General features: G+C 39.1%; 1 protein-coding gene across 2 annotated transcripts in view; it reads left to right on the forward strand.

Annotated features, from left to right (window-relative positions):
- Positions 1 to 27,790, forward strand: part of ESRP1 (epithelial splicing regulatory protein 1) — a 33,075-nt gene that overhangs the window by 2,537 nt on the left and 2,748 nt on the right. The window contains exons 4-13 of one of the 2 annotated variants that reach the window (XM_053962067.1): positions 1,468 to 1,582; positions 8,800 to 8,898; positions 9,001 to 9,055; positions 11,528 to 11,638; positions 11,725 to 11,857; positions 11,946 to 11,988; positions 13,429 to 13,730; positions 15,253 to 15,471; positions 17,369 to 17,555; positions 19,404 to 19,572. In XM_053962067.1, the coding sequence (XP_053818042.1) occupies positions 1,468 to 1,582; positions 8,800 to 8,898; positions 9,001 to 9,055; positions 11,528 to 11,638; positions 11,725 to 11,857; positions 11,946 to 11,988; positions 13,429 to 13,730; positions 15,253 to 15,471; positions 17,369 to 17,555; positions 19,404 to 19,572 (1,433 nt within the window). Of the gene's footprint in view, positions 1 to 1,467; positions 1,583 to 8,799; positions 8,899 to 9,000; positions 9,056 to 11,527; positions 11,639 to 11,724; positions 11,858 to 11,945; positions 11,989 to 13,428; positions 13,731 to 15,252; positions 15,472 to 17,368; positions 17,568 to 19,403; positions 19,573 to 27,790 lie in introns of both variants that reach the window. The other variant, XM_053962058.1, reaches the window with a different exon arrangement.

Genomic DNA, 27,790 nt, shown 5'->3' on the forward strand with positions numbered 1-27,790 from the left:
GGATAAAAGAAGAGGCGCATCCTACAATTATTTCAGTTGGCTTGATGTCAGGGATCATTTTTCTGTATCATAACAGGGTCGCAGACAGGAATCGAGTCTTTATCAAAATCTTCTGTTGCTGTTTTGTTAAGAATTGTTCATTTGAAATTTGCTCTGTGCTGCCTGTAGATTAAGTAAACCAGATACTTATGAGACTTGTAATAGTTTTTTTTATTAATATCCTAATGCAGGGATTGGAGTGTGAGATCACTAAAATCCATATAGGCAGAAATCTCCAGGCTCTTGAGAAGATATTTATTTCTAAGATATACATTCTGAAGTCATCTAGCAACTCTTGGTATTCAGAGAATGAATTGGCATCAGCCATTCCAAAAGAACATAAATGAAATACAGAACTTCATTTCACATCAAGGAAGAAAATCATGCTAAAACTAGAGCAGGAAATGTTGGCAAGCCCATCTACATTTTCATAAGTCTTTAAAGAGTATCGTTTGCCTAATACACCTGTCCATATGCTAAGATAAGCTCTAATGTTCTCAAATCAGAATTTGTTTTAGAGCCTAACCTGCTTTCTTTGGGCTCCCAAAATGTGCTTTCACATAGGCGGCTATCTGTTATAATGCCAGCATGCTAACTAGTTGTTAAATCCCAGAAAGCCTTTATGTGTAGTCCTTGCAGGCAACAAACAGCCTAAAGGAATATGTAGTATTCTGCCTGGGGTGAAGAGCTAACTGAAGGAGTAAGGGTTTGCATTGGTTTTAACAACTGCCCCCAAGACTTCTCCATGTCTTCTCCTTTCGACTCCCAAAAAAATTAAAAGCATGTGGTAGATGTAGTGGTGGGACAAGAAGGGTTTCATTGACTTCTAGTGGGCTGCATAACTTGCTTCTGGCTTTGTATGCTGCAGTTAAAGCAGTTAGCATGCATAGGCTGACAACTTCTGCACCATGCCAAACACTCTTTTGCACAGTCAGATTTTTTATTTGTAGGAAATAAATATTTGAAGTGTGACATTCTCTGAAAACAGCCTTTTCTATAAACTATCTGCTAAGTCTTGCAAAATTTGCTTAATTCTGCAATTGAACTGGCTACCCTCTGGCTTTATACAGTTAAAATTTCAATCAAAATTTGATGATAAATGTTGCAATAGGAGGTATTTGCTCTGCTACATATATATTGTATTTGAAGCTCTAGTATTATTGGCAAATGTTTCTCTGGCAGCACAAAAGCACATTTCTCTTATTAAACAATATGAAGAGAAAGCTGTTTAAGCAAAAAAGTTTATAAATGTACTTACCTTGCTAAGAAGAGCTATATGAGTTTCTCTGTAGCAAAGATTGTTTGTTTCCTATCTATTGTAAAAATATTGTTAGAAAGTTTGGTATCTATACACAAAGTAGGTTTCTGTATAGGTATCTATAAACAAACTCGCCCTAACTGATAGTGGTTACTTTGCTCCTTTTCCAGAATATTTTACTGCCTGAATGCTTCTACTCCTTTTTTGACTTGCGGAAAGAGTTCAAGAAGTGTTGCCCTGGCTCACCTGAAGTTAGTAAGCTGGATGTTGCAGCTATGACAGAATGTATCCTTTTAACAGTGATGGTGTCTCTGCTGCTGTTACAGTCTTGGCTGAATTTTAGGACAGAGGTGTATGAGTAATGCTTGCAACACATGTTTAGGGGTGGTATAACTTTAATGAGTGACTCGGAACTGTACTTAGTTTTCTCACAAAGATAAAGATAAAAGCATATGAGGATGAATGCTTCCATGGAGAAAATACTGTATTTCTTCTTGACTTCTGTATGTTTTCTTTACCATCTTTATAGTTGTCTCTTTAAACTTCACAGTTTTGTGTAACCAGCACATTTTTTTTAAATTGCTGTTGTGAATTGTAATATTTAAGTTTAGGGGGTGAGTTTTATAGCATCAGTTAGATCTTTATTTTGTTTTAGACAAGAGCAAATTTTGGGAGACCACCTTAATTTTCAGGTGAGGAGATGGTTATTCTTGATGTGACCTTGTAGTGAATCTCTAACATAGGAATGAACCTAAGGCAGGGATGCTGTTGGAACATGTGGTATTCAGTCATGTAGAAGGTACACATGCTACACCTCACAAGGTGAGGCTTGGCTGGCACCAAGATGCAGTCAGTAGTATGTTTCCATTTTCAGTGATAAGGATGTCTAAAATTACTTTCTGAATAGTCTGAAAGGGTTTGTAATCCCATTTTATCTGGCTCTTTCCTAGTCTGAGCCTGAGAGCTGAAGCTGTGATTTGGCTGTGCCTTCTTCTCTGGCAGTCTCCCCTCTTGCTGCAAGCTTCAGTCCTTATCCCAAAAATATTCTTGGACACAGAGCTACAGAGCTATTGAAGTAGTGGCCACGAAAGTCAGGTATCAAGGAGGAATAAAGGAATTTGAGATGTTATTCTTTGGTGTTGGTGGTTGATGTTGCTGCTATTGTTTTTAATATCTTTTCTTCTGACTTGCTTATTGTGTCCATGGAGTGGTTGCCATTAAGACGTGATGTCTGTAACTTCAGAAATTTTTGGACTTTCACTGCAGGACTAGTATTGCCTGGATTTTGTACTTGTTGGGCATAAAATACACATATGGGGTGGATTTCTGCATTTAACCATTCTGCTCTGCTTTGTTATCTGCAAATTAAGATTAATCTCTGCTAGTGAAGGGGCAAAAATTATTTCTCCCAGTATTCTGAAGGAAAGCAGTAGACTTAGAGTAGAATCTTTCATGTAGAAAAGTGAAATAAATGCTGTGGTGTATTGAAACTGGATGATGGAGACTTCTTAAAGTTACGGTGAAAAACTTAATACATTGTTTAGGGAATGCTTTCACATGATCTAGAGAAATCAAAGACAGTGAGCTACTTCAGCTGTTTCAAAGAGTTGCCCTTGTTTTTCTCCTTATGTGAATGTCTGGGGTGTGCCTTTCCACTGTGGAAGGAGTTGTATGACTGTAGCTACCTGGAGTGTCACTGGTCAGCTAGGGCATGGTGATGGACTGTGTATTCCCTGCCTGCTGGGAGAGGGGGGCAGACCACCCTGTGTTACCTGACTGTCCGAAGTCTCTAAAGAGTCAGTGCTGCCTGAGAGTAGTTTTGGCAGTTGCCAATAATATTTTCTCCAAATTCCTAGAAGCTTAGTCAGTCTATCCAAATGCACTCAGGTTGAGTCCAAGTTCTGGATAAGATAGGCTTCTTAAGGTATATGAACATAACTTCATTCTGGTCTTACATTTTTGTGGCTTATTTTGTTTTGTAACTGCTGAGGCTCTTATTTGTAAACTTGCTATGTTTATGCAACATGACTGAAATCAACTGTCTCTCCCCTGTTATTGTGGGAGCAGAGGATGCAGAGACCAAAAAGGATAAAACCATTTTTGTTGTTCTTTTATTGACAAATATGATAATTTTTTCTCCTCACCTTGCTGAAATATATCAATTTAATCTCCTCAGTGTCAGAAGCTGCATAGGTTAATTTCAGTTGTAGACCATGGACATCTACATTCAGTTGTAGACATGTGATGTTTAGGATAAAAAGATTGTTTAAGCAGGTGCTGAGTCTAAAAACTAGTTCTATAAATTGTGTGCAGAGTTGTTTAGTTTTTCTTCCTTCATGTATGGATATGCTGGGGTGTGGACACAAAAACAAATCGGGAATAAGTACAGTAGGCTGAAACGAAGCTGCTGATTAGTGCATAGAATCTGATCAAGCTCTTTTTATTCTTGTAGAAAGTGCAGCTTCTTGACCTCACAGCTAAAGAGGGTGCATGAATTTTCCATTATTTCTGCCACAGAAACTATAGTGTGCTAGATACATCAGCATTTGGTGAGGATGGAAGGTTTTAGTATGGAGCTAAGGTACTGACTAGATATTTGAGACCTGCATTTACAGACTGGTAGAAACATGAGTAGAATGGATTTTTGGGCACATCCCTTCATTTCCTTACATCTCCATTTATATGTGTGTAGCCTGGTTGTGATCAGAAAGAGGAAACTTTTATCATTTGAAGTAGTTAGGAGAAAGCTGGGTATTGATCTACGGTCATTGAAGTTATTAAAGTCTTCAAAAACTTTTGATGGGTCACTTTTGATCAAACAACAAATTACAAGTGGGGAATGTACACTGTTCCCAGCTGTCAGGGGAGGTAACTTCCTACTGCACAGTCAATTCCAGATGCATATTTCAGTATACAGCACACTGGATTGTAGGGGCTTGGCTGTGTATTTCTTGCAGACATAGCAAGCACAATCTTGTAAAAGAGCATAGAAATAACAGACTGAATAAGTGGCTGGGTTTTTCTTCCTTTAGAGAGCACTTTGTGGACTTATTCTCTCAGGAGGCAACTTGGAATTCGTGTATAGCAATGAAACCATGCCAAACTTAAGAACTCAGGTGAAAGCTTTAAAAATCTTTACTCCCAACCCCTGCAAGAAGTTACACATTTCATAACAAACATTCTTTTCTTTTAGATAAAAGTAAAACAATGTTTAAAATGCTACGAAATTCAAGGGACCAAGGCAGAACTGAGACTAGTTGTAATTATCTCTGAGTACTACTGCTGCCTAAGTCATGGTGTTAGAACTGTTCTTGTGTATGAGACAGTTTTCTGGCATACTTTGTCAGAATTGTGTAAGTGTAATGACAGCCGGACAATTATGAGAAATTTTGAGTAACAGAACTTGAGGGAAGCAATCATGTTCCAGCAGAGAAAAGGACTTGGGTCTGTCGACATTTTTTTTTTTTTAATGTGTAAGCATTCAAAAGGAGCAGGGTTGTTCTTGCACCCTCTGTACCTCCCATACTTGCTACACTTCTTGATTTGCAAAGCTTGCTGAGCCAGTTTTTACCCTGTGAGTGCCTTCAGGGTGGAGTGAATAAAGCTTGCATGACTATTCCTATTAGGTTTGCAGAAGACTCATCCTTTGCCTCGAGATTGGGTGTGCAGAAGCTATTAAATGGCAAATAGCTCTTGCTTCCTCCAGTACTTGGTTTGTTCCACTCGCTTCTGAACTGGATGTGTGAGGATAACTTCTTACGAGGAATATCTGCCAGTGTTGTCAGTAGAAACTCAGGGGTACTCCAGAACAGCTTGTTTAATGTGCTGGATATTGTACTACTGAAACTTGATTTGTTGGGGTTTTATTGTTTGGTTTGCTTTTGTGTTTTTACCTGGGTGTCTTGGAAACAATAATGTGGAGCACTATTATAACCAATAGTGCTTAACTCTGGCAATAAAATGCCCATAATTGGATATTAGGTGAGACTCTTGGATATTGTTATTTGTATTTCCTGTGATAGTACTCGGGAACTGGGTAATAGTATATTACCTTTATGCAAAGCATTATGTAGAAAGATGTAATCTTCTGTCTAAAGGGACTTAAATAAGAAACAGAACAAAGGGGGAAGTATCAATGCAGAGCACAATTGCAATGCTGTTTCATGTCATCTCAGGTTAAGTTATTCAATGCAAAAGAAGTTAAGAGATAGTGGGAAGGAATAAGTCTTGGAGGACACTGGCAGCTGTGGTGATACATCTGAGGAAATTATTTAGAAATTTCTTCCATGTTAGAGAGGCCACCATAATATAGAATGTACCTTTCCTTCCTGCTCCCTTTAACTTGCTGAGCATTGGAGGAGGTGGTACCACAGCTACACACCAAGATTAAATAGTTCCTTGTTTCCCATCCTGCCTTATTTGGGACTGTCTTTTGCTTATTGCTTCATTAAGAATATACATTTCAATACTACCGCATATATTAGCTCTGGACAGCCATATCTGGTTTCTAACACTCTTTAAATGTGAACTTGGATTATCCCCTGTAATTGTCTTTCTCCAGTTGCCCAGAAGAAGGATCCCTTAAATGTAATTGTACAGAAACACGTGTGGTCTCCTATCCCTTCACAGAATGGGGATTTAGGAATGGGGTTTATAGACGGTTTCATTTATATTTTTTCCCAAGTACCATAATTTCTAGTGCCTCTGTCCATAGGTGTCTACCTCTGTGTAGTCAATCTTGTTCATTAGAATACAGATTTTTAATTAACATGTTCTTTCAACATGCAGAAAACAATCAATTTTCTTCTCCAATCTTGCCTAAAAGCTGTGCTTCTAACTAATCAGAGGTGAAGGTGTGAGGTTATGCCTGCAATAATGTTGATGACTTACTTCCACCCCTCCACTGTGTTTGTATTTCTGTAGAGTTTGGCACAACTGACTCCCCGTGTCTGACAATTGGTACCAGCTTCTGTTGGCACTAGAGCATTTTCAGGAACTGCTTCTCCTGTAGATCAGTGTCTTCAGAAAAGTTTCACCAAAGAAAATTATTATAGGGTGGGGTACTTGTGTTTGGGTTTGTTTTCCTTGTATGATGGCTTCTCTTCAAATTCCTGCCCCTTTCACATTGCTGCATTCCCCTCTCTGAATGCTGATCACTTGTAGGGATCTTTTGCTCAGTACAAAGGAAATATTGAAGTGTTGTTTCAGTTCTGACAGCACAGTCTTAACAGCCAAGCACATGTGTATGCATGTCCCCTGCTGGAATAGCTATTGAAACTCTTGCCCCATTTCTCTTGACTTTTGACAGGGGAAACACATTTCCAAAATCTTCATAAAACTTGGTCAGGCAACACCAGGGTTCCAACACCTGTACCATCAGCAGCTTCTGGCTCCCTGTATGAACAGCAGAGGCTCTGCACAAGCCCAGAGTGGAGGTGTTAGGTGCTACATGGAGAACAGTGTCAGGAAAGGGAGGAGGAGCACTACTCTGCTCTGTTACATGAGGTGCCCAGAAACACCTTCTCTGTCAGAGTCTGTTTGTGGGCTATTTTTCTTTCCAACCCCCCCTTCCCCCTTTCTGGGGGAAGAGGAGGTAGTGAGATTGAGCTTGTTTAAAGCTTAGGAAGAGAGACTGTGATGAAGAAATTTTTTGTTGTCATAAATAGTTGTAATCTCTTAAACCATGCTTTGGAGTTGCTCAGGCTTTTTGGCTTGGTTTTTAAGAAAACTATTTAATGTTCACAGTACTTTACCCTCCCCCTCCTAGTACCTTCTCTGGGGTAAAGGCAATGACTAGGAATCTATTTATAGTCAAGCAGTTGGAGGGGAGGAATCACTGGTTTAAGTATTCTGGTTTTTAAACTAAGATAATTCACTTAAGCTTCAAATGTTCTTCTAAGACTAAGCATCGTCCTCTCACATTCCATACACCAATGCACACTAAAAAACAACAAAGCTTCAAAATCAAATTAGCCTGAAGTGTATTTTGTTGGTACAGCAGCTTTCCTTTCCTTGGAAGAGGAATGCATTAATTCAGTTCAAGTTATATTTAATTTTGCAACAAGACAACTGTTAAGCAATTTTTTAAAAAATCTGTTTCTGTAGGATGACTTGCTGTCATCTTATTAATAATAGGGAAGACCTCATCTCACAAAGAAATTTCTGCTGGCTCACCTGTTGATGAGATGATACAACAAATGTGGTATGAGATGTTTGTTTCTAACAGAAACTGTTCTTTTCCCTGTACTTCAGGTAGGCATCTGACAACTCAAATGTTGCTCAGTTCTAGGTGGAGAAAGCAGGTTTCCTCTGAAGAGGAAGGCTGTCTTGGACTATAAAGCAACCTTTGAACATCATAATGCAGGCTCTGGAATACTTGAAATGTGTTTAATGTAGTCTGGGGGCATGTGGGCAAATAATTGGTGCCCTTGGCTGTTTTCAATGTGTTGCCTTACTGTAACTCCATGTCAGGATGGGTCTTGTTTAAGAAGCTCTCATTTTTGCTCTGAAGATTTAATGCAAACTGATAAGGCAAGTAAAAAGTGCAACACTTATTCCCAGATTTCCTTATTTTTTGTTCTGTTCTTGATTACATTTTTTACACTTCAGTCCTCAAAGAAAATGAGTGAAAAAGACCTTTTTAAACTTTGCTTCATAAATAATGGAGTAGAGTTGCAAATAATCTTGCAGTCCTGTAGCCTGGTGTTGGAGAGGGGCAAATATGATGGAAAGCAGGAGATAGCATAGTAAATTGTTTACAGTTGTCTGAAAAAAGATGGTTTATGCAACTTAAATCAGCCTCCCTTAATGAATGTGGGGGGGGTTTTTTCGTTTTTTTTTTTGTCTTTCTAAGGCCTTCCTGGGGCAGGATGCTTCCTGGTCTCTACTGCAGTCATTTCCAAAATCCTTTGGACTGAAACTATGGGTTGTGGGGCTCTCTTTTGCCTCTTAACAAAACACATGACTGGTGGACTCTAACCAGATTTAACAGAATGCTTCTGTGCAACAGCACAAAACTTGGGTTTTAACTTCTAATAGGCAAGGTTTAGACAAGGTGTCACTTATGAATTTTGTTGAAGTGGTAAGATACTTACTCTGCTTTGGGATTTAGGTGGTCAAAAAGCATATGGTATATGCCTCCATTTCTGGAGCTTTTAGTTTGTTTGCTTCTTCTCCTGCCCCAAATCTTCCCCTGAAGATTAAAGAGGACAGGGCTCCAGTCTCTTCCATATGCAGCAGTGTATCTGTCCAACATACATATTAAATACATGTCCTTATTCTGGGGTCTCATGTCCCCAGACACTTTCTTTAGTGACCTTACACTCCCACAGGTGGCAGTAATTAGAGGCCAAGGCCAAGAACAGCTAATGTATCCCAGCAGGAAGATGGATTAAATCTTTCCCTGAGAAGCAACATACAAGGACAATATGAAAGTGTGTTGCTCTAACAGGAAACCAATTAGAAATCTATTTGGTGATGATTAACTTAACTCCAACAAAAAGATTTAAATCTTGACAAGAACAGTCCAACATTTCCCTATGGAGCCTCTCAAGTTGAAGATATGGGGAATATTATTTTAACATTAATATCTGAACCATACAGTAAGTGATTATGATGGATGAGTTTTCTTTGTTCCTTCTTCGGTTTTGCTGCCTGTCCTGTATATGGACGAAATAGGAAATAACTTGTGCTGTATTTCATAGATCACCGGTTTTCAGATCCAGAAAGGGTGAACTACAAATTTGAAAGTGGGCCTTGGTAAGTACTTCCCTTTTCTTGTTGCACATCTTTCAACCTCCACCACTTTTTGTTGAAGGTTACTGTTTAGATCAGCTGTACTTCTCTCTTCCTAATTTGCCAGTAGCTGTTACCATTATATTTATTTACCTTCCCACTGCTATGGGAATCGATTAGATCCTTCAAGTGGGAAAGGGAACAGGCAATCTGTGATCAGATGCAAGCCTGTTTTCTTGTTAGGCTTCAGTGTTGCCTGTTAGCTGCTGAAAGTTCTGTGTTCTGCTAATAAGTGCTTATAATGGGTACTAAGTGTGTTGTGCTATTAACAAAGACTGTAAGTAGTGTTTCAGAAATAACCCAATTAGTTACTCTTGCACTCTTCCTGCAATTTACTACACAGGAACTGCATATACATAATTTTTTTAATAGGGGAGAAACACTTTCATAAAGATATTGTGCCAGAAATACTGTGCTACCACTCAGTTGTTTAATCTACAGTGATTCTCATTCCCAAATATGTTTTAAACTTAAAGCTTTATATGCTTTTGATGCCCACTTTGTTGCTTGGGTAGTTAGTTTTGGGTTGTTTTTTTTTTTTTACTGTAACTGTTTTTTCTATGTGTAAATACAGATTTTTCTCAGTGGTTTTCTCAATGATTTCTCTGCAATATCACAAGATACTAGTGTTAAACTGACCTTATTTATATTCCCATCTTGCACAAACACTTCCCTTTTCCACATTAAGAATCTGTCATGATGGTAGATGATGCTTATACTTTTGAGTCAAAAGTAAAAAAAAAAAGCAACATTGGCAGAAACTATCCAGAGAGATTAGCTCAGGGGCTATGTTCAGCTTTGTTCCAAGCTTTTTCCTTTTCACTAACAAAATTCTGGGATGAAGAGGAAGATTCACATTTTGAGATAATGAGAAGTACAGAATTAGCAGGCAAGGGGGAACAGATTAAGACAGACAGCTACAGAAAGGCCATCTGAAAAATTAAAATGTGAGTGAGAAACATGACCCACCAGGCATACCACAGCCCTTTTGTACGAGGGAGTCCTCTATTACTGAACAACACTTCATCTATTTAATCACTTAAGCTCTTTCGTGCAAAAAAGCTGTTCCTGCAATAGCCAGAAAGGCAGGCTTGGGTAGCTGTGAGCTTTTTTTTTTTGTTGAACTTGACACTTTCAAGAAGTGAGAGAACAAAAGGGACTGTACTAATGACCAATTAAACCTGGCTTTCTGTGGCTATGCTATTCCCATGCTAAGCAGCCAATGTGGCCTTTAGATATGTTAGTCTCTAGTAGCACAGCGATGGCCTCAGCCATGGAACCAGCAATGTTAAGGCTTGACTCTTCAGGCCGGAGTCCTGTCTGTGCTGAGTACAGCCCTGAACAGTTTTGGTCTTGGTTTGTGACTGGTTCTTATACACTATCACAGTAGAAATAAAATGCACTAATCTCTGTTACATCTAATTGTTCTGCTTCAATTTCTACCTAGCTAGATTAGAACTGCAAGTACTTGATTTTTATACCAGTAACCCTCCAGATAATGGAGAAGCACAAATTATGTCAGGAAAGGTGTTGCAAAACAGGCTTAGAAAGAAACTTGAAAGTAACAAAAAGGAGGTATATTAATTTAAAAAACGAAGCCTGTTTATTACAAAACAAACTGGAAGCAAAAGCCTCCAGCTAGTCCTGAGACTGTTTCAACAACTTAGTAATTGTAACCTAAGGGTACTTCCAGGGAAACCAGGTCCAAGGAAAGACCCGGGTATCAGACACCCCAGACCTTTTAAAGTCTCTCTCTTGTCTCCTGATTGGGGCGCTGAGGATCCATGCTGTGATAGGTCTATTTCTCCATTGCTGATTGGCTTATAAGTTGGTGTAGTTTTGGCCAATCATTTTGGAATTCTCGCCTCCCATTGGTTGGTCTCTCTTCCAATCTTGATTTAAGTTGTGGTTGTGTTCTGTGATGTAATACTCCTGAAAGTTTCTCTGCCCATTCTCAAAGATTGGTACCCCATCTCCTCCCTGGTTCCACTCCTCCTTTATACATGAACAACAGTACTGCGTTTTAATATAACTAATCACAATTTGTAACTTGTATTAACAACATTTAACTTGTATTAACAGCATTTAACCATTGTTAACTACGTTCCCCAAAGGTTTAAATTTTATTTTTGTTCATAACAAAAGGGAAGTTAATGGGGAATATGATTGAAGAGATGACAGCTCAAAGAGTAAATGTGGTAAAGCAGGAAAGGGGGACTTGGAAAGGGGCAACTTAACAAAATAAACTGTCCCTTGGAGAGACTTGTACAGTGGTTTTCAATTTTTGGTGGCACTTGGGCCTCGCTGCCTTGGCATTGCCATCCAGCAGACATGGAGCAGGGACAAAAGCCTTTTCCTGGAGTATAAATGACAAGCAAACAGGTGGCAGATACTAGAGGCAGATGTCTGCATTACTGCTTCTTTCTGTGCCTGCAGCAGCAAGATGGAACTTGTGGATGACAATGCTGTTATCCGAGCAAGAGGATTGCCATGGCAGTCATCTGACCAGGACATAGCAAGATTCTTCAAAGGTCTCAATATTGCCAAGTTAGTAGTGAAGAATTTACTTGTACATTTGTAGCTCTTCACCTGCGTAGGTCATGGAGTTTCATCTCTTGATTTAAATTTTGCAGAGGAGGTGCTGCACTCTGTCTCAATGCCCAGGGTAGGAGGAATGGGGAGGCTCTTGTGAGGTTCGTAAGTGAAGAGCATAGAGATCTAGCACTACAAAGGCACAAGCATCACATGGGGAACCGATACATAGAGGTGGGTGACATGGTGGGGCTTTGAAATCCTCTTCTCAAAACAAATGCAAATTACATGCCAATCATGTGTTCCTTTTTTTTTCCTTTAGGTATACAAGGCAACAGGTGAAGACTTCCTTAAAATTGCAGGAGGTAATTTTTAGGAGATGAAAAGGGATGGTGTGTTCCATGAGCATCTTTAACTTTTGGCAGCAAAGTGTTCCTATTGAATGTGGCCCTTTTTTTTCTGTCTTTGAACAAGAAGTTGGCTGGTGTATTGATTATTATGTATTCTAGTAGCAGCAGTCCAAGATATTCCATGATTCATCTGTCTACCTCTTCCATATTCTTGCCATTTTCAAGCAGCCTGTCAATCAGGATTTGATTAGGCAAAGTGATCTAGTATATGAACTTAATTTGTTAGGTCATCTTTATGATAGTGAGAATTTAAATGCTATTGATTGCTGAAAAAGTGAAACCAGAGTTACATTGTCAAAACAATGTAACTGCTGTTGCTGTGGAGCAAGCACATAAGAACAGATATCACAGCATAAATACAAGGGATTTATGGAACTGATTTTCTTCAAATCAAATCTTTGTCTCAGACTTAATGGGGAGGATTTAGGGGAGATGCTTATTTAAAGGGAATCTTGAAATATTTGCTCATAATTGAAAGGCTGCAAAATTTGCTCTTCAAACTCTCTCTTGATCTCTTTTCCTTCCCCTTTGTCTGCAAGTGTACAAAATTTGAATTAAGAACCAATAAGCTGTTTTATCTGCAATACTACTTTAAGTTCCTCATTGCTGCCTGACAGAGATTTGGGCTGAGGTTTGTAAGTGACTAACTAGAGATCTGAGGTTGAGGCTTCAGAGTGAGAGATGCTGTTAAGCTGTCAACTACATAGCTAACTGATAGGTTTGGAAGTAGTTATGCCATTCAAAGTAAAGACATTGCACAGTGACATTCTTGAAGAATGGTGTGTCTGGTACAACCAAACTTCGCAGGGTCAGAGAGCTGTAAGTGAAAAGACTGTATTAAGATAGGATTTTGGTTAGCAGCTACCTTTGAATAAGGTAATGTTATTAGCATCACTGGTCTTCTAAAAGCACTGAAAGTAGAATTGTCAGACCTTCACAGTTCTGTTGGGATAGGATGAAATCCCTAAGCTGTTTTCAACCTGCTCTTCCAGCTTTCTTTCCCAGAACAATGATCTGGGTACTTGGTTGCCATATATTATGGCTCCAGAACATGCCAGATATATTCCAGAGTTAGAGGAGGGGCACAAAAGCACAGGTCCTGCTCACACAAGAGATTGACAGATTGTGCTTTCCTTGAGCTTTGAATGTTGCAAGTACTTCCTATTTTTCCTTTGAATAAAGATCAATCCCCTCTAAATGATGGGGTAACATTATTATACATTAATGGGAGGTGTCCTATACAATATATCTAGTTTATCAGAGGGTCATCTTTCCTGACTTTAGAGGCAAATATTGTTCTATCTGCTCAAAAAACACCTGTGTGGAGAGGATGCAGCTATGCTCATGATTTTTATATGCTAGACTGAAGTGCTTCTGTACTTTTTCTTGTTAAAGGTACTTCCAATGAGGTTGCACAGTTCTTGTCAAAAGAAAACCAAGTGATTGTCAGGATGCGAGGTCTTCCTTTCAATGTAACAACAGAAGAAGTGCTGACTTTCTTTGGCCAGCACTGCCCTGTAACAGGAGGAAAGGAGGGAGTCCTGTTTGTCACTTATCCTGACAGCAGGCCAACAGGGGATGCCTTTGTCTTGTTTGCTTGTGAGGAATACGCACAAAATGCACTGAAAAAGCACAAGGATTTGCTGGGGAAAAGGTACATTGAACTCTTCCGGAGCACTGCAGCGGAAGTTCAGCAGGTAGGGGCAAACCTTTCAAACATTGCCTTTTTGTAGTCCAAACTTCTACGCTGGCAGTAGAGGAAGCAAATAATGCTGGGCCTTGACTTGAAAGCGTCTTTTACCTTTTCTCACTCTTGACTCTTGCTGGAATGAATATTGTCTGAATTTCTGTGAGACTTTGTTCCCTTGAAATGTAAGATCTTATGGTATAGGGATGTTCTTAATCATATAGAAACCTTTGGGGTTTTGACTACCAATACCTTTGTAAAATGTGGATGTGGGTTTTGTGCTTTACACTAACTCCACTGACGATCTATTCAGGAGTGTTTAGCAACAAATCTTGAGCTAAAAGATTTATCTTTAGTCAGTGACGCAAAAAAGCAAAGCCTTTTGATGTAGTTGTCCTCTCCAGTGCAATGTATCTGAAGAATTCTACAATTTGTCTTTAAGGGCAGATCTCTGCCATCTTCTCTAAGCACAAGCTACCTAGCAGAGGGTGGCAGGAGTTTGAAACTGCTGAGTCTGGCTTAACAGGGCTAGGTGGACCATTAATTGCAGCTAAGCTGTCAGGGAAAGGAAGGAGAGCTGAATGGATTGTTTAAGTCTCTAAAAATATTTGCAGAGCTTCAGTTGAGGTAAATACCTTTTAGAATCTTGTCTAGAAGTTATCTATGATGCAAATTGTAGCCATGTCATTGTATCCAAGAAATTATGCAGCTCTGCTCTCCCTAATATGTAGAGATTTCAATGCTTTGTTTAGAAGGTGACATCAGTAATTAGAAGGCAGAGCCACAGTGCTCACTTGTCATTGCATTTGTCTCAAGTACTCTCATATGTTTCTTTGTTTAGTAAACCTTCTGATAGCTGTATAAATGCAAATAAATATTAATCTTGCTCAGAGAGAGTTCAGGAGTAGTGACTGAATATTCAGGTGACTTTTCACCAGAAAGGGTTTTTGCTGTTAAAATTATTAACAAGAAATCTCAAGGTCTAAGTGTCATGGGTACTATTACTCGGGAATGCTCCGTATGTTTCTTGAATGGACTGTGGTGGGCACAGTTAGGGATGTGTGGTAGTGAAATGTGCTTCTAGTTCCCCAACTCTCCTAAAGTTTTGCAGAGGAGATATTTTTGGGTAGAAGTGTCATCATGACTCTGTAGATGGTAGGATAGTTTCACAATAAAAATACTGTAGATATACAGGTTTCATGTTCTAAGATCTCTGTTGTGACTTGCATTATTTGTTCAAGTAAATTTCCCTAAACAAAACTGTTTTTCAAGAAAAAAATAACCCAATTTTTTTTAAAACAAGAACATGACTACTTATTGTAGAATGACTATAGAAGTGTGCTAGATTCTGAGCTTAAACCACAACACAGCGCTTAGAAATCAGATCTTTTACAGTTAATATTTGTATCTAGTTCATTTGTATCTTAAAATACTGCCCAGAGTGAAAACAGGTGGCATTGGGGTTATGTTTACTCCTCCTAAGTTGAAGAATGAGTAAGGAGGCTTCTGTTGTCTGTTTTTGTTTTGCACAGGTGCTGAACAGGTACTCTTCCACACCGCTCATTCCTCTCCCAACACCTCCAATTCTTCCAGTATTACCTCAACAATTTGTGCCTCCCACTAACATCAGAGACTGCATACGTTTGCGTGGTCTTCCCTATGCTGCTACTATAGAGGACATTCTGGAGTTCCTGGGAGAGTTTTCTACAGATATTCGGACCCACGGAGTTCACATGGTACTAAATCACCAGGTTGGTAGGCGACATGTTTTTAGCCACTCTGCCAAATGCTTGTATATATGAATACAGACCTGATGATGATATCCATCAGGAAGCACCTTTGACACTAGCAGTAATTGTATTAATTGCCTCCAGCTCTCTTCTAAAAGTGTACTGGCAATAGATGACTTGAACCCTCCTGTGCCAGCTGCTGCATTTGCTGTAGAGTGATTTTTTTCACTGAGACCCATGTGTTGAAAGCTAAGCCAGTTTTGGAGGGGTTGGTGCTCCCAGTAGAGCAGCCATGATCCTGACCTGTAGGAGGCTTGAGCTGAAGAGTCTTGCTCAACAGTGTGCATGATTCTTCTTGTACCTGGTGAGAAGTGCCATCAAAACACAAGTGTGGGCAATGTTAGCTCTCAAAGGAGTGGTTTGTCCCTGCCTTACTGAGCAATGTGCCACAAATATATTTGAGGACAAATGTGACTGCAGCCTTCTAGAGACAGGAATTCCCATGTCAAAAGTCAAAAACTGAAGCTTTGGGTCTCCTGCGTTCTTGCTTTCTTTAAACAGTCACAGCTAAGCACCAAGATTAACAGCTCATTGATGTGTATAAAGTGTCACATCTTTGCCATTGTTTTCTGGAAGCAGTTTTTAAGAAAACCTTTCAAAGGATTGTGCATTCTTGTGATCTTTATGTTCCTATTCTTGTGGCTTTAGGGGGAGGAGTCCTTTAACTCCATGGAGCTGCTCTGAGTGCTTCAGTGGAACAAACTGATTATAAAACTGTATAAAAATGATGGTTCTACAATTGTTTTAACTCTAGGCTTAGTATCAACCAAAACTAAAAAATACTTCCTGGTCCCAAGCAGGACTTCTGTGTTTCAGGAATATGGGGATAGAGTCATTTCAGTACCTGTCTATCTAAAGACATTCCTGTGTCTGTGGGAGCTTGACCTAGACAAAGCTAAAAAACTGTAATGAATGTGTAGTGCCGGGAGAGACTAAGAAAAGTGCAGATATTAAAGCACAAGTAATGATTTACAGTAGCATCAGCCCTTGACAGCACTAATGAAAGAACCTGAATGAAGAAATTGGTGTGTGCATATAGCCCTAAGGGGTGTCTGCTACCCTTGCCCTGCCCAAAGCTATCAGATTTTCTTTTTCTACCCAAATACTGCTTTTGCCTGACTACTAGATTTTTATCTTTCTCCAAGTTCCTGGGTTTCAATTCTCTTATCATGAAAAACTGTGAAAAGGATGGTGATAATGTTGTCCCCTCCAAAACGAGAAGAACTAGCCAAGAACTTGCGTTAGAGTTGGCTTCAGATCTCTCTCTAGTTTTGGCTACTTGAAATCAGCAGCTGCGTGTGGCTAAAATAACTCCTCCCAGTGGTGTATCCTGTTCATTTACAGATATAAAGATGTTTTTTTTCCTCTCCGCAAGCTCATACCAAATGTTAGGCTAGTTAGTACTCTACTTAAATATCCCAGCCCGTGTTGGTCTTCAGAAAATAAAATTTAAAACAAATTGTTTAGCAATGAGCACTTGACAGTATTTATCCTTGAATTCTAAAAATTGCAGGTAATAAATAGGGACTAGATCTTCCAATTCTGCATTCATAGTAAATTTGTAAGAGCAGGTCTCAAAAGCACCAAAGTACTCCTGAATTAGTGTCTTTTTCTTTTTTTTTTTTTAGATATAGATGTAACAAGTTATAATGTAGCTTAATCAAAACAAAGTGGGAAAAACTTCAGAGAGGAGAGCTTAAACATGCTGATGAGTGCTCAGGATGACTGACTGTACTTGACTTTGGAGATGAATGTATTTATGACTGAAGAGACTTCTTATAACAGCACAAAATATTGCTATGCTGCTCCTTCATGGAACCTACAGAAACATTTATTTTTTGTCTGCCTTGTTTGTAAGGGACGTCCATCGGGAGATGCTTTCATTCAGATGAAATCTGCAGATCGAGCTTTTCTGGCTGCACAGAAGTGTCATAAGAAGACTATGAAGGACAGATATGTTGAAGTCTTTCAGTGTTCTGCTGAAGAGATGAACTTTGTATTAATGGGGGGCACTTTAAATCGAAATGGCTTGTCCCCGCCACCATGTAAGTTACCATGTAAGTTTTGCTTCAGTCTTGCCACTATGCTCTACACTGTGTGCGGGTAGGTACTGGAGCTGCTTTGCTGCCTCTGATCCTGGTCCTTCGATAACATTGTGAGATGGGGGTGTTAAAATAAGGTCCTTTGTCTTAAATTGTCACCAGCTTGCAATCATTATTTTTCCCTTTGGTTGTGAATTATGACTGAAGAACTACTTTAGCTTTTCCAGTGGCAAATTTTCCCTCTCCACCTTGTAACTTTAATTGGTTGGGGTGAGAGATTATTCTGAAAAGCAGTTTCTAAGCCCTGCCTAGACATTAAAGAACTGTTTTGTATTTTAACTGATCTGTATTTTTTCATTGTGGCTCACAATGTTTGTCAAGCATGTCCAAGTCCATTTTACTTATGTCAAGTAAAAGACCTTCCCTTTTCACTTCCAAAACTTAATTTGAGAAGCCATAGGTAATGCTCCCCTTTGAGACTTAATCGCATGTTCTGCCTTTTGAACTGCAACTGGCTCAACTCTTCCTTTGCTTTTTGCTGTTCATATGAAATGGAGGTTGGCTTTGTGGGAGTGAAATACACATGGCTTCTGCCTCAGAATTGTAGAATCTGTATTTCCTTTTAAATTTTGATTCTCAAAGCTACTAGGATGAACATTGACTACTACACGAACTTTTGGGAGAAATACTTCAGGAGCTTAAGGGCGAACTTGCTAAACATCTGTGTCACATAAATCTGAGCCTATGGGAAAAATAATACTTTGCTTCCAAAATCATAAATGGCAAGGTGGTCAAGTAGTAGCTTTCTCTGTGTCTCTCTTTGCAAGCATATTTTTTGGTTGTAGATCTTTTAAGAAACATCCTCTACATGCTAGTCAGAGCTGCCAATACAGCAGCAAACTTCCTTTGGAGCTGTTTGAGTGCAAGTAGACCTTCAGCTAATCCTTGGGAGAGTTTTTTTCTTTCAACAAAATATCTTGAGCAGGGGTCAGCAGTAGATAGTCCTATGTGTGATGGCTGTTCCAGATGAGTTGGAACCCAAGAGCTCCTAGGACAGGTTCTTGGGCAGAGCCACAAACTTTGGAAACACATTTCTGATTTCCAATTACAATTGAATACATCAGTTCTGTGATGTATTCCTCAGATAAGGACTTTTGGCCCTGTCATTCCACATTTTACGATACAGTGAGATGCTGGCTGTAACTCTGAATAGTAAAATTTAAGTCTTACTTTATCTAAAGCTTTATGTTCACTTCTATGGCAATGGGGAGGAGAAGAGGAAAGCAAAGGAGGAGGGTGAACTCTCATCAGTGAGAATTCATTTAGGGCCTAACATCTTGTTGAAACAGTACAAAGTATACTTCTGGTGTGGTTTTTTTTTTTTTTTAAATTTAGTGTTAACACCTCAAGCTGCGAAGCCATGACTTTTCTCACTCTGCTGTTGATTAATTAAGGGATAAGCAGTACCAGGATGAAAGTCTTCTCTCTTTTGTTGAATGTTAAACAGATCTTTGTCATGGAAACTTCCTTCTTACTGTGAAGTCTTGTAGTTCTTTAATGCAGACTTCATTAAAATCTGAGCCTATACAAGCAAAACTGACCTGTGTATCAGAAAGGGACCCTATTCCCAGAGCAAGAGGTGGTTTTTTGTGTATTTTTGACTTTACTGTTGACTGGAGGCTGGGTGTAACACTTGGTAGTCACACTCGCATTGGTGGCTCACATTTATTTTCTGTGGTGATCAAGGATGAGAAGATTGTGAAGGTTCCTGATGTACTGTGGAGTTGTGTGTGTATGTATTAGCTCTGGAATTTCAGAGGTTCTAACCTATTTTCCATTTGCTCCCTGTAGGCCTTTCACCCCCTGCCTACTCCTTTCCGGCTCCTGCTGCAGTTGTGCCAACAGAAGCTGCTCTGTATCAGCCATCCATGCTTCTGAACCCACGAACACTCCAGCCTTCCACAGCCTACTACCCTGCTGGGGCTCAGCTCTTCATGAACTACACAGCATATTACCCCAGGTAAAGCAGAGGAGAACCCGAGCAGCAATGAAGAAATCTTTTTTTTTTTTTTTTTTTTTTTTTTAATTGTCCCCAGCAAATGCACAAAGCTCACAAAAGAACACTGTCTGCTCTGCTAAGGACTTGTGATACCAAGAACCGCTTGTTTGGTATCTTGTTCAGGGAAACAATTTCAGGATAACTAGGGATTTTCCAAGTTTTAGGGTATTGCAGGTAGCAATGTTTGAGGGGCAGGGAGACTGGTTAGTTTGGTTGGTTTTTTTTTTTAACCTAGGACACATTTAAGTGAGATATTTTTTATTATTTTTGTTTCACTTAACATTCCTCTCAAACTTACTAGTTTGCTTTGTTATGCCCTCAGTGGGAATTGACATGTGCAGTACTCTTTCCCATGTCCATAAAGAAACCCTTGGCCCGTCTTTAGAATGGGTGGACTGGGGTCTGCCTTAGCAACTTCTGAAATATTGCCTCTTTGTGTTTGTAACAAAGTGACTTTTGACCTTTATGATGAAAACTGTTTACTTCTGTGACTACATATTGTATTGAATGCATATGTAATGTATATAGAGGCATGTATTCCTCCTGTCCTCATAAACACCTCTCACAAAGGGCTTTTGGTTCTTCTGGATGTATTAGCTATCTGCTACAGAACAAAAATCTCTGGATACCTGTTGCCCTCTGCAGTCAGGAGGCCTTGGAAGGAGCCATGTTCCCTTTAAGCCATAAACCATTTCTTGTCTATTAGGAAATCTGCTAAACAACTCAAGTTGGTGGTTTTTTTTTTTTTTTTTTTATCTCTGCAGCAGGGACCAAATAGCTACTTAGGAAGCTGTTAAGCAATATGAGCACTTCAATACCTGTAAGATAACAAAGGTTTTCTTATTACTTTACCTGTATGTCTGTGAACTGACTGTTGTGATTTTTTTATTAAAATGTTTCCTTCACTCATGAGTTACTTTCTATAATGCCTTCAAGATCTGTTTTATGTTTATGGTATTACCAAACTCAGCCTTGTTAATGTAAGATTAAGAAAAATAAAATTTCAAACTTGCACTATGGCAATATAAAACAAGGTTCTCGATAACAGTTCTATATTTCATGAAAACATAATAGCAGTAATAGTCTGTGGTTACTGACATGTTGTACTTCTTAAGATAAGAATAGACTGGCCACTGCAGGCTAAATGTCAGGCCCTAGTGATTTCTCACTGAATGAGCTCTCACATGAGTCTCATCACTGGCTGCTTGGGCTGTGGGCATGTATGTTGGTCACGGACTGATCAATCCCAAGCCCCAAAATATCCTTTTTATATTCTTGTCTAACTGGCAGTTGTTCACTGTTTTTAGGAAACCATTATTACATAGCTTCTCTGCCAATTATAAACACTGCCCTTTTAAAGAAAATAAGGAAAAATTTCTGGACTCAAGTTGGCTTCTTTGTTGTGAGATTTGGTGTTTAGGTATTGCTTTTCTATCCAGAATATTTGATCTACAGACAATTTGTATATACTCCAATAGATGTAGTGATTCTTTGTAGAGGATGTTTTTGGCTTGGCTTTTTGGGTTTTGGTGGTTTTTGTTTCTTTCTTTCTTTTTTGGTTTTTTTTTTTTTTTAATACTTCTTTTCAGGCGAGTTCCTGTGCTTTGTCCAGGATGCAAAAAGTAATTGGGTCCGTTTGAAGTAGCAATCAGAAGTCTCTTAAATGTAGCTTTCTGTTTCTGAATTTTAAGTCAGAAATTAAGTATGTGCAGCAAGAAAGAATGGGGTATCCTCTGTACTAAGTGTTCCATTTAAAAGCACATCCAGGAAAAGTAATATAGATCTGGTAGGTAATGATCAGACAATGGTTCATAAATCTAACTGGTGAATATATATCGAAATAAGGAAAACTTCTTTGAGCTGCTGCCAAAAGCTTCTACAACTTTTGTTTTGCAAGGTCAAGTTGCTTTATAATAGTCCAACTCCATTTTCCACACAGAAATCAACTTACATGGTGGAAAGGAGGGAGATATTGGTTTGGTTTTCAGCACCTATCAGAAATCCTGAAACTTTGACTTGTCTTAATGATCTTACAGCTTTGGTGATGAAACCAGTGGTGTAAAGAAATGGATGCTTTCTAAGCTATTAAAATAGCTTTAGTGAACTCCTAATGAAAAGGAGGGAGAGCAAGTTATTCAGGATCTGTTAGTCTTTGATATCACTGTTCAGCTTGTAATTATATCTGGCAACATGTTCTGACAGCAAATCAGTGGTCTTGCTCTCTGTCTAGTCCCAAGCTTTTAAGAAAGAACAATAGGATTCACGGAAAGAAGTTTTCCTTTATCTAATCCTAGGTGTACTAGGTGCTGTATGTACATTGGAAATATTAACTGCATTACTTGGCAATTGCTAACGCATCCTATAGAAACTTCTACCATATACAAACTTGAAAGCTATTGCTACAGGGAAAACAGTTTTAAAACCAAGTTGACTCAAATATGATAAGAGTTCTAGTGCTGTTTTTATCACTTGCAAGCAGTGCCTTTAAAGCCTCAAAAGTATCTGTCAAAATCCATACACGTAGTGATACATTTATGCTTTTTACTTTTTTTAAAAAGTACTTTAAATAGCACAGTGGGAAGAGGAGATTCTTATTTGTAGAACTCATAGCCAAAACATGATATGGAAACTGAAACCTGGTGTGGGTTCAAACAAACTGGATAAATTCCATGACAGGAAATTAATTGTGAGTTAGTGAAAACACAGAAACCACACCTGGCTCAGGAAGTCCTTGAACTCAAAATAAGTGGAGGAGTGTTCTTGTGCTTTATGTCCTATGGTAAATTCTTGTGCTGTTGAACCAAGGTGGGTAGGTAAATTTGTTTGTTCACACCTTTGTGGGACTTTTCTTAAGAGATACAGGTACTGCTTGAGAGCATGGGTCTGTTCCAGTGTGTTTGTCTAATAGTGGCTAAGCTGGGGATATCTCCCTCTTGGGCCAATGTGTACAGTTGTTTCCATTGGAGTGGTTTGAGTTAAAAGGCCTTTTTATGTGTTAAAGGTATGATTCTGACACTTGCTGCACAAGGAAATACAGGGTAATGTCTTAGTGTTCTCATGTCTGCTTATGTCCCTTCCTGCCCTGGATAAGGTATGGGTTTTCTCATTATACACTAATAACCTTGTAGAAGTATATACATATGCAACATACATATAGCACTAATATTTATGTATGCATACATGCAGATGTGTAGAAGTAAAATGACCAATCTGAGCAATAATCAAGGTTAGAAAAAGTCTCACTTGTTCTCTGTGATGAATCAGATTCTCCATAATGATCATCATGGGAAACAAGTGAGTCTTTTCTTTTCTTTTCCAATAACCTTGGTTATTGCTCAAATTCTTATTGAAGCACAATTAAGTTACAGGGAATTTAAAACTGGCAAACCTAGGAACAAGTGGGCGATACCATTCAGAGCTGCTGCCAGCAGTTTTGTTTACATATCTCTGTGTCTGGCTAACCAGCATCACTTGACAGAACTGGATTAGGAAACAACCATATGTGTATTTAGCCTGGGAGCTCTGTCACAGATGGAGAACAGCAGCAGCCAGAAACAAAACCTCTTTTAGTTGTAGTCACAGCATCACATCAACACTCTGGACCACATCTCTAAAACTCTTGTGTTTTTGTTTTTATTATTATTTTTATGCTAAGTATGTCAGCTTGGATTGCATGAAATCACATCTGCAGTGATGGGCTCACTGGATATAAAAGCCTCCTGGTGGCTTTTAGTTGCTGTCCAGTAAATGGAGTTCAAATGTTTTAAATCAAGTGTCTGAACTTGGGACTCTTCATTACCTGTCCTTGTTGCATTGAACTGTTCTCATAATGAATTTGTCAAAATAACCTTAACTCTTTAGTTAATGTCACAAATTTGTCATGAGAATGATTGTTTGGGGGGACACTTAATTATTCACTTTCAAAATAAATGTAGCTTGCCAAGAATTAGAACAGCAGGGATGCCTTTAACTACTACCATATTTCATTGGAGGAGGAGTGCATTGCCAGGGAAGACTAATTGTTGCATGCCTCCATAGGCTGTCATTATCTCTTCATTTGTAGGTTTTAATTAGTAAAACTGCCATGGTGTGTGAAAGCAGCAGAACAGTAATGCTCTGATCAACAGCTATCTGGATATCAGGACAGCAAAATTATTTAAATTAAAAAAACAAACCAAACAAACCCCACCTTTCTTCAAAGCTGGTACGCCTGTTAAAATGTTGTTGCTGGTAGCTGTGTCAAAGATTTTACTCAGCCCACCATACAAAATGCTGCCATGGAGACTGGTGGGGACTTCTTCCTTTTGTTTCCTTAATATACTCAATGACTTGATTTTCAGGTAGCAGCTCTTACTGTCATCTTCTGACTGTTCTCTGCTAACTAGTAGAACAATTGGATTGGTATGAGGGATTAATTGTTACAGCAACATTGTGCAAACTTGCTGCAGAGATCAGTATGAGTATCGTTTTTCCTTTTGCCTACTTACAACACAGTTCAGTGGTGGGAGAGAAGATGTGCCTGAAGGCATGTGTGTCATCCAGGCAGGTGGCTTTTTAAAACATTTGCCATGATCTCAGATTATTCATGACACCAAAGTACATTGCTGGATGCTTCACTTTACTCAGAAGCAGCCTCCTACAGGGGTGTGTTGAAAGTCCCAGCACTACTCAGGGCAGACTATTGCAGTCTTCTGTAGCAGAGCTTCTGGATCCATTCTCCTTGCTTATTGTTGTTGTGCTACCATGATCTTATCCAGCTGGGAAGTTGATTCTAGTAGGCCAGAGTGGGTTATCTGGTTAAATGTAGGGAAGGTATCTGTATTGAAGGAGCTGTGTTTCCAGGGATAGAGGCTGGGTTGATCTTGGAATAAGACTTCTTGGACCTGTAAGCTTTTTTTAAAATTAAAAAAAAGTCTTCCTTGTTGAGTATACTATCTGTGATATTCCTCCATGATTATATAGGCTTAGGGATCTAAGTGTTTGATTAGCAGGTGACCTGTTTGTTTAGTGCTCCTACTTCTGCTATTTGTCAAGTTATGCAGCCTTTCTTTCTTTAAATGTGGATAAACATTCCAATCTTAGCACAGGAAAATTATTCTGGCTGTGTAAATACTTTTGCTAGTAACATGTCTTGTTAGTTTTTGTGAACAAAGTACCGTGTTAAAACTTTCAACTTTGGTGATTATACCACAAAATTTACTATTAACTTTTGTATGAACCACTTCTAAGAAAGCTTTATATTGAAGCTGCATTTCCTCATGGGCTGCTTTCCAGTAGTGAACACTATAGGTATTATGCTGTAAGCTTGTGTATACCTGCACATTATAGTCATGTGCCATACCAGCCCAAGGAGTATTTGGAAATCCCTACCAGTTTCTGAAAAGATCTGCAGTTCACTGAAGTCTGGGATCATCTGTCATTTTTTTTTTGAGTTTTTCTGAAAGTACTTGCTAATGTGCATCTTTTTCTATTCCTGCTGCTGGCAGAGGTGTTCTAGGTCTGCTGAGCTTCCTAGGCCTAGAAAAGAGGGGCAATAACTTAATCTTGAAACAGTAATGGATGAGTCTGACTGCTAGTGCTCTTCTGGGTATTACAGTAAGGGATATGAAGTAAGACTAACTTGCAATCAGGACCTGTCTTATGGTCCTGAAACTAATAGAAGCTGCTAATCAGTAGCTTGATGAAAGAATATTGTCAGTATCTGTCACAAAGCAGACACTTCACAAACAGAAAACTCAGGACTACAGATAAAAAAAAAGTCAAAGAAAAAATAGGGATAGAAAATCTGCAGGGAGAGAACTGAAGCCTCTAGATGGTGTCTATGCACATATTTGTTCATATGTGCAAATAGTGCTGGGTATGTTTGTGGTTCTCTTGATGGACCTGCAAGATACTTGGCAGAAATCTGAAAACTTGCTTGGTTACATATGCTGACTGCTCCCAACTCACACCCAGCTGTAATATAAACCACAGCTTCCTTCTGGATATTGGTATCTGTTAAGCAAATGTATAATGGAAAAACTTGTTAGGAAATCAGGAGAGACAGTGAGCCTCAATGTTTCCACATAATATTTTAGTGATGACTATTTGAGATCCCTTGAGGTGTATAAATGCTGCTTGAATGGCAACACCAGCCTTTAGAACATGTGAAAACTTGTTCTTGCATCCAAAACTGATTTCTGAAACTTAATTGTTTTATTTTGAGATTCTTTGGAGAATACAACAATTTCAGAAATACTGATTGGAAAAAATCCAATCTGCCTGTTGATGAGATTTAGGAAGAGGGATCAGTTCATAAGGAAAAAAGGTTTGCATTGGGAAATGCTTCATATCATATTTGATTTCAAGAACTAGAGGGATATAAAAAGAGTTCAAGCTCTTACACTGCATCATTATATAGTGGTATACACCTAAGAACAACTGTAGAAATGCTGTCTGGCCTGATGTAAAACATGCAAGTATTTGTTCCTGAGGCTTGTTCGATTTGATAATATAGGCTGGAATACTTGTCTTGTATGCCTGCCTAGACACTTTTCACTATGTTTTCATGGTCTTCTATTGAGTTCTTTTCCATCTGGAGACGTGACCACTCTATGTCACTTGCTGCTGTTCCTCTGGGAGCTTGTCACCCCTCAGACTGGGCAAACATAGAATTGGCTGGGAACAGTCTATATGTTATCTTCTCGTAGGGAGTCAGAGCAGGTAGCACCCTTAGCCTTTGAGAAAATCTATGAAAGACCTGAAAAGAATATCAAATTTTCCAATATCTACAGATTGAATATTTTGGGCATAAGAAAAGATTTTTCTTTATTACTCCTGAATAAATTATATTATTGTGGCATTAACATTGCTTTAAAAGAAGACCAGCCTGTCCCATTGTGGCACTAACCTTTAATATCTGGCAGTTGCCAGTGACCACAAAAAGATGCTGTGCCTAAACAGTCCATGAAATAGAAGTAAATGGAAGCAAATGCTGCCTTGCTGGCAGCTGTAGAGAGCTCCATCCCAGATGTATTTGTATCCAAACTGTGGATGGGCATATCTGCCATGGATTCATATCCTTATTCTTTAGCTACATTAAAAAATAAAGGTTGGAGACAGCATGTGATGGCTATAAGTTCTAAAGCTGAATGGTGTACTGGTGGGGGGAAGGCTTATTTTTGGCTTCATTAGTGTCATAAGCTGACCCCTGGATCTTATGTTTGAGAATCTGAGTAGTACAAAGGTGTATTGACTGTAGTGGTAGTTTTTTAGGGATTAGTATGACTACTACTGTAACAGAAGAGGCATGCAGGAAATGATTAGTGGGAAGTGTTGTGATAAGTTTGTATGAAGATGGTTCTCTACAGCTTAAAGTCTTACCTTCCTACAGCTGTTTTTTCTGACAATAGGCTCAAAATTGACAAAAATTATTGCAAGTGTTGTCCTTGGCACCAGGCTATCTCTGCTATCTAGTGGAACCACCAGGGAAGATGTTGTCACAAAGGTACCCAGGAAAGCAGTTGTGAGGATAAACAAGCATTATAATCAGTTCCTATGAAAAAAGGAAAAGCAGCTTTCTTTCTAGACATGGACAGCTGTTCCCTGTAGAAGCCACAGTGTTAAACCTCAGTCAATTTCATTCACTTCCTGAAATACCTTGAAGAGGTTTCTCTGAAGGGAGGCTATAAACACTTATGCGTTGTGTCCAGGAATGGCTTGTCTGCTAGATTTACTTGTTACCTGCTGTGATGAAACTATTCCCTTCCATACTTTGCTGCATAAAGATTACTCAGGGCTTTGCAAATAATGGCAACTTGGTGAGGTCAAGACTGAAAACTGGTGAGGACATGCTTGGGGCAAATGTGCCTACTGGACTTGGAAGCTACAGAGGCACTCAAGAAGATGAGCTTTAATTTAGGGAGGTAGAATGTAGGCTAACACTGTAGGACTCATGTGGAGGGAGGACTCCTCCACAAGGCATCTTAGGACAGTAGCCTTTGGGCTAAACTTAGTCTTCAGGAATACCAGCTCAGCTAAGGATTGAAACACCAATGTAAGGACATAAAGGGAAGACTGATAGAGCCCATAGAAATTTTTTTTGTAATATTTTCATAGCCTTGGGCTGGGAGAGCAGAAGTGGAGGTCATCTGGGAGCTACCTTTCTCATTTGGTTTGGAGAGGTTATCCCAGGTCTAAG

Source organism: Vidua chalybeata, chromosome 1, assembly GCF_026979565.1.
Source record: "Vidua chalybeata isolate OUT-0048 chromosome 1, bVidCha1 merged haplotype, whole genome shotgun sequence".
Lineage (NCBI taxonomy): Eukaryota > Metazoa > Chordata > Aves > Passeriformes > Viduidae > Vidua > Vidua chalybeata.